This window comes from Onychomys torridus, chromosome 10 (assembly GCF_903995425.1).
Source record: "Onychomys torridus chromosome 10, mOncTor1.1, whole genome shotgun sequence".
Classification (NCBI taxonomy): Eukaryota; Metazoa; Chordata; class Mammalia; order Rodentia; family Cricetidae; genus Onychomys; species Onychomys torridus.
Genome location: NC_050452.1, coordinates 26,486,622 through 26,498,000, shown reverse-complemented (window position 1 = coordinate 26,498,000; position 11,379 = coordinate 26,486,622). Strand labels below are relative to the sequence as shown.

The 11,379-nt window shown below is 53.1% G+C and overlaps 1 protein-coding gene across 1 annotated transcript; it reads left to right on the top strand.

Annotated features, from left to right (window-relative positions):
* Positions 1-5,303: 5,303 nt before the first annotated feature.
* Pla2g3 (phospholipase A2 group III) lies at positions 5,304-10,818 on the top strand. Its single transcript, XM_036201139.1, has 7 exons — positions 5,304-5,888; positions 6,940-7,072; positions 7,320-7,454; positions 7,742-8,025; positions 8,754-8,883; positions 9,007-9,123; positions 9,851-10,818. Exons 1-7 carry the CDS (start codon positions 5,375-5,377, stop codon positions 10,062-10,064), a joined length of 1,527 nt encoding a protein of 508 aa, XP_036057032.1. The 5' UTR covers positions 5,304-5,374; the 3' UTR covers positions 10,065-10,818.
* Positions 10,819-11,379: the final 561 nt, after the last annotated feature.

The window sequence follows — 11,379 nt, the reverse complement described above, 5'->3', positions numbered from 1 at the left end:
GCTGCCCCAATGACAATAACAGGCCCTGCTTCCCAGCGGGAGCGATTCCGGAGCAAGGAAAACAGTACCTTCTCCAAACTGGGAGATTGTCACTTCCAGCACGTTTTACCTGTCAGAGCAAGTCACTGAGTACAGCTTTTACTCAAGCGGGGGTTCTAGGCGCCTCCTTCTGAAGGGAGGAGTTCAAAGAATTGGTGTGCATATTTTTGAACCATCATGGCTTCTAGTGGTGCTCAATGAGGTCCATTGGTTTCTATAATCTCTTACTTCCCCTCATTTCTTGCTTTTTAAAAAAAATTTTTTTTTTCCGAGACAGGGTTTCTCTGTGTAGCTTTGGAGCCTGTCCTGGAACTCACTCTGTAGACCAGCCTGCCCTTGAACTCACAGAGATCCACCTGCCCAGCCCAGTTCTTCTTTCTTTCTGAGACAGGGTCTCATACAGTCCAGGTTGATCTTGAATTTGCTATGTAGCTGAGGAGGGGGAGTTCCTGGTCCTCCTGTCCCTACCTCCTGAGTGCTGGGATGACGAGCATGTGCTACCACAGCCGCCTGCGGCCTCAGATCTACTGTGTTTCTTCCCATTTGCTGAGCTGTCACGTTGGGCCTCATTCTTTATTTCCTCACACTTGGAGCTGGGCACAGTTGTGGTCAGGAGTGCAAGGGACCAACTCCCACCTGGGAATCTTACAGGTGTGTTCTCTACCCAGCATTCCTTTCTCTGGGGCCTGAGATCTCCTCCTGGCCAAGATTGTCCTTTAGTTCCCCCACCCCCTCTCACTGGTCTCTGAGAGAGCAGGTGACTGACAGCCTCCACTGTCAGAGACCACTGTCTTATTGGGAAGCCTCCAGCTATTGGCAGAACAACTGGGTCACTAGGGCTGGGCTGGCTGGGTCCAAATGGGGCTCCTCTACAGGAAATCTTCACACCAGTGCTTGTTGGCTGGCTTAGACCTGAAAGCCTCCTCTTACCTCCCTTCCCATAGATGTCAGAGCTGAAACATGGCTTGAAGGGTTCCCCTGCCCAGTTCTACATCCTCTCCTTTTATCTTTATCCAAGTATTTCCTCCGATAAATCTCTTTTGCTTCTAACTCGGTCTTGGCAGCAGCTTCCGAGAGGAGACAACAGACATTAGGCTCCAGCCCCTCTTCCACTTCCAGCCTCCATTCTCCCAGGGGAACATGCTTCCTACTCCCTTCCCCCTGAGCTTGCTCCCCCCCCCCCACCCCACAGCTCTCAGAAGCATGTTCTCTCCAGGGTCTCATCCTGTGCCTGGCACACAGGAAATGCAAAGACTTTTTTGTTTCTAAGTGAATTGCATGCTCTGAAGCTGGGCACAGCCCGTCCCATTCTCAGAGCACAGAGCACACGGCGCCTTCTGGGTAAAGCTGGGAGTGCCAGCTCTGAAGGCCAGAGTGAGACATCATTCAGACTAATGGAGAGGAAGATGCTGAGGTTGGGAGACTGGGGTTGGGAGGGGGGACAGTGGAGCATCTTCAGGTCCTGGGAAGGTGCACGCCCTCTATGTGCCAGATGTGGTGTGCACTTGGGAGGCCATAGCAGATGGATCTCTGCAGGTTGCAAGCCAACATGGGCCATTCAGTGACTTCAAGGTCAGCCTGAGATACAATTCCAAATCCTCTCTCAAATAAAATAGAACAAAAGCCCCAAAGATACAAATAATAGTGAGTAGCAGAGAAAAGCTATATAACCAACACATTGGGAAGAACAGATAAAAGGTTCAATTACCCCTAAATTCATCTTTGAGTGCTGAGATGAGCTTTAGGGGTTTTGGGGGGGAGGGGGTTTCCAGACAGGGTCTCTCTGTGTAGCTCTGTTTGTCCTGAAACTCACTCTGTCGACCAGGCTGGCCTCGAACTCACAGAGATTCCTTCTGCCTCTGCCTCCCAAGTCTGGGATTAAAGGCGTGCGCCGCCACTGCCCAGTGAGCTTTAGGTTTGAAGTGAGAAAGAATTGGATTAAATTAGAACAAGAATCTACATGCAGAATCTAAGCAATCCTGGCTGTACGAGGTGGTCCAAAGAGGTTCTTATTTGTTTGAGACCAGTTCTCAGGCGACAATCCTTCATATCCAAGGTGCAGCCTTAGCAACATAGACAGTCACCCTCGTTGGCAGGGTGGACTGTCCTTCAAGGATCTGCTGTTCCCGAATCTAAGGTGGCTGCAGGTTCAGGACAACTGGCACCCAGGATAGGACCCTGTAAAAAGTAAGATGAAGTAGGTTGCTCTCTGTGCCTTCAGTCTTGAAAGGGAATGAAATAGGTGAGGTCTCTCAAGTTTCTGGAAGGCCACTCCATGAACGATCAGCACACCTACGTTCAGAGGTAGGCAGGAGACACGTGGGGACTGAAGGCAGAGAGACTCTAGACTCTGGTCCTGCTTTTACCTGTAGTTACCAACGCTCTTTTAGCAAAAACAGCCCCTAAGCATCTGTTACAAAACGGAGCTGGAGATTTTGCTCAGTCGCAGAGTGCTTGGTGAGTATGTGTAAGGCCCTGGGTTCTAGCCCCAGCACCATAAAACAGAAAGGGGTGGGAGAGAGAAGAGAGAGGAGATGGAAAGGAGACCAATCCAGAGACAAATGGAAAGAGGTGGAGAGATAAAGTCAGGGAGATAGGAAGATGGGGCTTGGGGAGGCAGAAATGCTAAGACTTAGCTAGAAAGAGTCCACAGGCAGATGGGGATATGAGCGAGAATCCGAAAGCAATGGAGTAAGGGAGCTGGAGCACAGTGTGCACGCTGGTAATCTCAGCATTCGGAGGGCTAAGGCAGGAAGATGCCGAGTTTGATACTAGCCTGGGCTATTTAGCAAGACTCCACCAAAAAAGAAAGAAGGGGAGCGGGAGAGGGTGACATGACAGGAAAAAAGGCTGCTGGTTTCTTGGACAGACATCCATTCCTTATCCCCCACGAGGCCCGCTGTCAATCATGGTGGCAGAGGCTCAGAGGAAAGCATACACCCCTGTCCTCTCTGCTCCTTTGGAGCCAGGTGTCCTCTGAGGGACACCCTAATGGGACACAAGGTCCAGCTCCTGTCTGTAGACTGATGTGGCCACCCAGGTGGAGTAGGAAGAGAAACACAGTGATTGCTTGCCTTGATGCCTGTGCCGCCCCCGCCTGCCTTCTCGTGGGGCCGAGCCAGGAAGAGATCTCAAAGATCCTCCCAACTATACTTCTCTGCAGAGGAGGGACTCGGGGACCTAGATAAGGCAAAGTTCCCCAGTGAGGCTGTGCCCTAGCCACAGTCCCACGGTCCCCGCCCCAAATTGGGTAGCTATAGACACAGTGGCCCCGCAAACCTTAGGGTTGGCTTTCTCTTGGTGAGCTGCTTCCTGCTACCCTGAAGGCCTTAGTGAGTGTTTTGGATGGCAGACGCTGTGCCTACACTAAGAGGCTTGCCAACATCCTATAGGTATGGGGTTGCTCTGGTTATGCAGAAGAGGAAATCAAGGCTCAAACAAGTTGACTTCTAAGGCTAGGGTCGCACCATCCCAGCTGGGTCTGTCTGATCTTCCCAAAGCTGAGCTCTTGATATGACCACTTCCGGCCTTTCCAGGCGATGGGGGGGAAAGGGTTGGAATGTGGAAAAGGGAGCTGAGCTGGAAGTCAGGCCCCACGGCAAAAGAAAATAGCACAACAATGCCAAAGTTTTTCCCAGAAAGGTTCCACTCGGCTTGTCTGGGTCCCTGCCCTCTCTCCCTCGCTGCCAACACTTCCTCTGCTCCACACCCACCTTCTCCACCTCCGGAGAGGGGTTTGGTGTCTCGGTTAGTCACACCCATTCTCTTTTGACTGTCCTCAGCTATTTTCCCCCAGGTCAGTGCTGGTTCTGAAGCCACAAAGATGGGACTCATGACTGGGAGTCACTCCCATGAAGCAGCACACTGAGCTTCTCTTCCCAGAACTCTGACTCTGCCATGCGGGAAAGAGTGGGAAGGGGCTGGAGGGGGGCTGGGCCCAGTCAGCCCTGATTCCCAGCCTTTAAACCCCCTCAGCCGGGGTTGGGGATTTAGCCCAGTGGTAGAACGCTTTCCTAGCAAGCGCAAGGTCCTGGGTTCAGTCCTCAACTCTGGCAGAAAGAAAGAAAGAAAGAAAGAAAGAAAGAAAGAAAGAAAGAAAGAAAGAAAGAAAGAAAGAAAGAAAGAAAGAAAGAAAACCCTCCATGGAGCCTAAATGCCATTTAAATTTTTATCATCCTTTTGGAGCTTCAGTTTCTATCTTTTTTTTGGGGGTGGCGTGTTGATACTGGGTCTCACTATGTAGTGCTGGCTGCCCTGGAATTTACTCTGTGGACCAGGCTGGCCTCAAACTCAGAGATCCACCTGTCTCTGCCTGGTGGGATCAAAGGTGTGTGCCACTAAGCCCAGCTGAGCTCAGTTTTTGTTTTTTTGTTTTTTTGTTTTTTCTTCATCTATATAATCTACTCTCCCCAGTAGAGAGACCTATGTCTTCTGGAGGACACATGATGCCTTCTGGGTCCCCAGGTGGTCAGACTCCTAGAAAAGAAGCCATGCAGACCTGGCCCTCTGGACTATTTCCTGCTTGTCTAGGGACCCCGTCTCTCAAACCCCCAGTGCCAGCTCTGTTCCAGGCTGTTTTCAGGCCCTACTCTAGCCGTGGGTCTCAACCGTCAGGCAGGAGTATTGGTGTCGGAGCAGATCTGTGCTTAAAGTCCCAGAGGTCCCAGGGGTCCTGTGGCACTCTCTCTGGAGTATGCCAACAGTCTTTCTGAGAAACCAGGACTTGGAAAGAGCACCAGCGTCAATCTTCCTTTCTCAGAAGACTTGGGAACTCCCAGGGTGGGCCCCAGAGCCCCAACCCTGCCCTCACCTCTTTTACCCGCTCCGGCTGAGTGAGGTCCATGGCCTCTTGCCAATCTTGTAGACTTGGGTGTGGCAGCCACAACTAGGTTAGGAGGACAAGGACAGGTTCCCGGGGTCTGCTCTAAGTCCCTGCTCTCTCCTCTCACTCCAAAAGAGACACAGCTTCTCCTCGGCTTCTTTTCTCCATCCCCCACCCTCACAGCAGCAAGGCTTGGGCTCCCACAGACACATCCTTACAGGCTGGCCTGGGGCAGGTGACTGGACCGCACTGAGGGCAGGATAAATGGAGGCGTGGGCCCAGCAATGCATTTCTCAGCCAATCAGCAGCCTGCCCAGCCGGTGGATTCGGTTACAAGCCCAAGATCACCCCACACTCCTGCCTTTCCCCTCCTCCCGCAGCTCCATTCATTGGCCCGACAGACACCCAGGGCCTGCTGGGCATTGCTTCCGATCCAGCCTCAGCAGCTGCCTCCTGGGTTGCCAAAGGCAGGCATCCAGGGGGCTTTGTCTGACCAGGCTGGCCTAGGACAGAATGGGGTTTCTGGGGGTCCTGCTGGGGGTGCTGGCTTTCCTAGGGGTCGCTCCACGAGGCTCCTTCACCCTTCACTGGAATAGTACCTCCTGCTACTTGGTCAAGCCCATCCCTGGTAGCCCTCCGGGCTCCCTGAGCTTCTTGGGCCAAGATGCCCAAGGCTTGGCACTATTCCAGGCCCTCTGGGATGCTCACTACAGGCTGAAGGTATGTATCAGGCAGGATGAAGCTGAGCTCATCAGAGCTTTCAGGGCCCTCTGTACTAGTGAGTCCTGGAGGCACTCCTTCATCCACACCCCTGGACCTGAGCTGCAGAGAGTACTGACCACTCTGCAGAGCCAGTGGGAGGCCTGTCAAGGGTCTGAGGCTAGTCCCACAGGAACCAGGGAGAAGCGAGCAACAGGGCAGAGTGGAGCACCTGACGGAGGGCATGGTCGAAGGAGGAGAGGCTGGACCATTCCTGGCACGCTGTGGTGTGGAGTTGGGAACTCTGCTGAGAACTCCTCAGAACTGGGTGAGACACAGGGTTGTATACATATATGGGGGTGGGGTGGGGTGGGGGTTCGTCCTTAGAGAAGTGCCTGCCCTTTGAACCTCAGTTTTTTTATCTGTAAAATGGGGGCAAGCATGGGTAGCTCTTCACGGCGCACACAAGTGATGTCATGGATGGGAAAGGTCTTACTCAAACCCCTCATGAATCACCATCCAAGGGAGGAGGCAGGCTGGGAGGATCCTGATTCTGCTGGTTCTAAACAGTCTCTACTCATGAGGTACTTTAATAAAAACAACCCCGAAGACCTGGGTTCAGGCTGCAACTCAGCATATTCAAACTGACATTTTTTTTTTTTTTTTTTCCAAGACAGGGTTTCTCTGTGTAGTTTTGGTGCCTGTCCTGGATCTCACTCTGTAGATCAGGCTGGCCTCAAACTCACGGAGATCCACCTGGCTCTGCCTCCCGAGTGCTGGGATTAAAGGCGTGCGCCACCATCGCCCAGCCAAACTGACATTTCTTGTAGCTCCAAGTTCTTATCTGTAAGATAAAGGGTCACTTCCCCTTTGGGACTGCTGTGAGCTTGGCTTGTGGGAAACACCCAGGAAGGGCATTATTGCTTGGGCCGTGGTTGTCTGCTGTGTATCTGCACACAGCTCTGGTGGAGGACCTGACCTGAGTGGGCCAGGATGGCATCTTAGCCACCCGGTGTCTTGCAGTACCAGGGAACATGTTGCACTCCACCTGTCTGTCATTCCATTACACACACTTTCATAACTTGGAGTTTTATTTGGGTGTGAGCTGGGGAACTCTGTGAGTCGGCTCTAGTTCTGAGGAAGACGTGTCCACATGCTGGCGTGTGGGCTTCCTTGCACTAGGAGGCTGCAAGCCTGGATGGTCTTCTCTGAAAATGTTGGAACTATGAGTGTCATATATCCGGAGAACAATTGGCCTGAGGCCACCCATGGGCTGGGATGAGAATGGAATAAACTCTGCCTACCATGGCCAGGTAGGCAGAGCTGGTGCATGGTATCCAGGACCCTGCTCTAGCTGGTTCCCTCTTCTCTCCATGCAGGTATGTTCCACGGCCCTGACCTCTGCTGCCGGGAACACGACCAATGCCCACAAACCATCTCACCTTTGCAGTATAACTATGGCATCCGAAACTTCCGATTCCACACCATCTCTCACTGCGATTGTGATGCCAGGTTGGCAGCAGAGAGGGCCTGGGGCTCAGGGGCAGAGCAGAGTTATCCAGTCCTTGGGTATAGGGACTAGGAATCCAGAGAGTTCTAAAGAGCAGAAGCTGGGGGCCCTTCCTCTTCCGACCACCCTCAGTGCAGGTGGGCAAAACTGAGGCCCCAAAAAATGAATGTTCAGCTGGTAGTGTGGGCTGCAGAAGGTGCCAGGAGGCTCTCTGGGGTCCTGGGACCTGAATTCTGGTTCTGCGGGCAGGTTTCAGCAATGTCTGAGGAGCCAGGGTGATTCCATTTCTGACATCATGGGCGTGGCCTTCTTCAACGTGCTGGAGATCCCCTGCTTTGTGCTGAAGGAGCAGGAGGCCTGTGTGGCATGGCACTGGTGGGGAGGGTATGTGGCTGCCCCACTTGAGTCCTTTCCCAGACAGCAGGGCAACTTGGGCTCCAAGGCTAGGGAGGGAGGGAGGGAGGTTTGTCCTCTAGGAACCATGCATTCTGGAGTTTGTCCTTTCTTTAGCGCAGGGCCTGGGGTTTGGACCCTTCTGGGGTATGTCATATCTCACAACCCAGTGGGGTGGGAGATGGGAATGGCAGAGATTTAGCCTCTGTAGAGATGACCCTGGGGGCATTGGGAACGGGAATTCTGGGTCATCAGTTGCCTCAAATTGCCTCCTTCAGGTGCAGGGCATATGGCTCAGTGCCCCTTGCTCATCTTCAGCCCAGGACCTACTACAATGCCTCCTGGAAGCCTACAGCCATCTCACCTACTCCCAGCCCCCAGAGTCCAGCCCCCAGCCAACACTCCCAGAAGAGGCGCCCACAGCAGATACAAGCCGGGCACCAAAGCACAGCCACCACCACGGCCTTCCAGATCCCTGCAGTCTCCTCCATGCCTGATATGGTCCCCAGAGCCCAGCCAGGAGTTCCCCATCCAAGCTATCAGGGTGGCCCAAAACTTCAAGGTGAGTTTAAAACCAAGCTTTAGGGGCTGGGGTGAGTGGGTGTTCTTGCCTCTGCACACAAATGTAGGTATTGCTTCTTTTCTTGTTCTAAACACCTCCCAGGGCACCCCAATTTTCCTCATCAGATTTATGATAGCAAGGGACTTCCATGTTCCATAAGTTGGGTCATGCCACGTCCTGTTGAGTCCCTCACCTCTCACAATATTAGCTGACGAAATCTCAACACTCAGAACCCTCAGGGCCTCTGGATTCTACTCTCCAGTTGAACCTTCAGCTTTTCACAAACTACATTTGCTTCCTCAAATGCCCACTGCAAGGGTTAGATGTACCTGGCTGGATGAACCCAGGGGCGAAGCTTTGCTCTACAGCATGCCTGGCCCCGGGTTCCATGCGTAAGCCTGAAAAATACAAAGCCGAAGCCCCCACAACGTACTCTGACCACCACGCTTTGGCACATGCTCTCTTCCTGTCGGAAGCCCCCTCTCTCTTCCTCTCCCAGACTCGGCTTCCTAGTCTCTATGTCCAGGAAGCCTTATCTGGGATTTCCAGACAGTAACTGTGCATGGGGTGGGGGTAGTTCATTTTATGTGGGTGACATCCTGTAAACAGAGGGGAGGAGATGAAAGAGGACAGTGTAACTGTACTGGTGTGTCTCCTGGATGGTGGCAGGCACCCGGGGAGGCCTCCCTGCTGGGCCAGGCTCTCTTTATGACCACATCTGCCCCCAGGTGCTCACCGAGTCTGTCGAACCCTTCGACACCTAGACCGGTGTGAACACCAGATCAAGCCTCAGGAAACCAAGTTCCATCTGCTCAACGGAGCCCAGATGCCCCTGTTCCATTGCAATTGCACCCGCCGGTGAGGCCTGCTGGGGGGTTTGGGGGGAGGGCGGTGTGGTGGGGCGGGGAGCTGCCTGCTGCCAGATTGTGCAGAGGCACCTGGCAAGGTTCTGGCACGGCCTGAGCCTGCATCTACCTTCAGCCTGGCTCGTTTCCTGAGGCTCCACAGCCCACCTGCAGGCACCAACAAGGTCTGGGAGCTCCTGGGAACCACCTGCTTCAAGCTTACCCCCCAACTCGACTGCGCTGAAGACAAAGGGTGAGCCATGGCAGAGACAGGAGGGGTGGGGGGCCTTTGCCAAGGGCTGGGTTTGCCTGTGTAGAGACCAATTGTGTGCCTGGGACAAGAGGCCTGGGAAAGGGTCAGAGGGGCTCTGAGCTCCATTTGTCGCTGTTCTTTAGACTCATGCTGCCCCGGGCCCAGCTCTGCAGCAGGCCTGGGTGGGTGGGGGATGTGTGTGTGCCTGGGCTCTGAGATTTAATTCTTGTATATCCTTGATAAGCTGATTCACCTCTGCAATCCTCTACTACTTCCTCATCTGTAGAGTGGCTGTAGGAAAGCCAGGTGTGGGGTGCATGCCTGGAGTGCCTATACTTGGAAAGCCAAGGCAGGAGAATGTACTTTGAGGCCCAGCTGGGATAGACAGCATTTTTGAGACCAGTCTAGGATGCACAGAGAGATCCTGTCTCAAACAAACAAACAAACAAAAAGATTGTGCAAGACAAGGAAATAGTGGATGTGCTGTATATAGCTCAAGACCTGCTGGATACATGAGCTGGGGAAACTGAGGCTCAGTTACTGGCTTCAGTATGGAACCTAGGCCTCTGGGTACTAGCCCAGGTTAATTCTGCCTCTTCTGGAAATAGCCATGCCCTCTCTGGCTTGCTGGTGACCCTGGCCTCACACCTGCTCCTCTCTGGGCCTTGGCTCCATTTTCCAAGCAGGGTGGGATTCTGCTGGCTTTGACCCCTTCTCTCCCCTGCAGCTGTTCCAGAGACCACAGGGCCATCAAGGTGTCAGCTCGGCACTTGCGGAGGCTTCAGCAGAAACGGCTCCATTTCTGGGATAAAGGCACAGATGGGACTCTGGCCTGGCCTCTGGAGCCTTCAGGGACCTCCAGGTCATTCTACAGCCAGTGCCTGCAATTAACCCCAGCAATCTGGAGAGCTGGTGGACAGAAGAAATTCCGGAGCTCATGACCTCAGGCTAGCAGCCTGGGCGCCAGCCTGGACCTCCTTCCTGGCTTTGCTATGTTCTGGGAGACTTGGTCTCTTCTTTGAGGAACAGCGTGGCTCTCGTGGACAACAGGAGGCTTGATAGGAGGAGCCTCAAGGCCCGAATGCTGGGCCATATCTGCTGTACTGGATGACTGGGAGCTGATGCTACAGCTACTGTGCCTGGATGTGGTGTTCAGGAGGCTCTTTCTGAAGTCTTGGGTTTAGACCTTGCCAGGCAACATCATACACAGGTGGAAATGGGGGACCAGAAGCAAGTACCTGACTGTCCCTGTTGCAAAATTAACACGTCTTGAGACCTGCCTCGGGGAGGGAGCCTCAGCACCTGGCTGTGAGGCCTAGAGCTGCAGGTAGGAAAAGAGAGCTACAGCAGAAATACCCGGATGTGAATCCAGCATGGGGAACATGCTCGGAACTCTCCTCACTGGAGACCCCTTCTTTTAATAGCTTCTGGGCCCTTCCTAGCCTGAACTAATATTTCTGCTCTAACTCTCAATTGAAATCTCTTCTGTGCCCTTGAGGAGTTAGGACAAGGGACCTCCTTTCTCCACCCTGAGCCTTAGTTTCCTCCTCTGAAGAGAGGAGGGGTTTTGTTTGTTTTTGTCTGAGCCAGGATTTAATTGTAGCCCAGGCTGGCTCTGGCTATGTACACGAGTATAACCTTGGACTTCGGATCCACCTTCCTCTACCTCCAAGGGCTGGGATTACAAGACTAAGCCATCACACCAAGTTTTATGTGGTACTGGGGATGAACCCAGGGCTTCAACCCTTCAACCTGGGGTTGCTAGGCAAGCATGCAACCAACTTAGTTACACCCCCCAGCCTGAAAAGGGGAGCCGTAAAAATGAACTACCTCATAGGGTTGCTGAGGAGTAAGTGAATTAATAAACACATCTACAACCAGTAAGCATTCTCTTCTTCTAGTACATAGCCAGAGTTTTGTTGTCTGCTCTTGAGACGCTGGCCAGACTTCTTGGAGGCTTCAGTTTGCCCATCTGTGAAATGGGTCTAAGAATGGCACTGAGCACTCAGGATTATGGTGGAGATGAAAGGAGATGGCATGTTTCCATACACAGCTGGTGCCTAATATATGTTAGTTCTATCACTCCCTCCATCTTTAAGTCCTACCACCCTCCATCTCCAGACTACTCACAAGTCAGGAAGCAGCCAGGAGTGAAGCCGGAGAATTTAATTCCTAATGGATGACCCCCAAGATCGGAACATCTGCCAGAGTTTCCCCCCACCATCCCAGATGGGGGCCCAGGAGAGGCTTTGCCTA

Coding starts and splice junctions, on each gene's coding strand:
- Pla2g3 (XM_036201139.1), top strand. CDS start 5,375: ATGGGGTTTCTGGGGGTCCTGCTGGGGGTGCTGGCTTTCCTAGGGGTC. Junction 7,073..7,319: donor CACTGCGATTGTGATGCCAG/GTTGGCAGCAGA, acceptor TTCTGCGGGCAG/GTTTCAGCAATGTCTGAGGA. Junction 7,455..7,741: donor GCATGGCACTGGTGGGGAGG/GTATGTGGCTGC, acceptor TGCCTCCTTCAG/GTGCAGGGCATATGGCTCAG.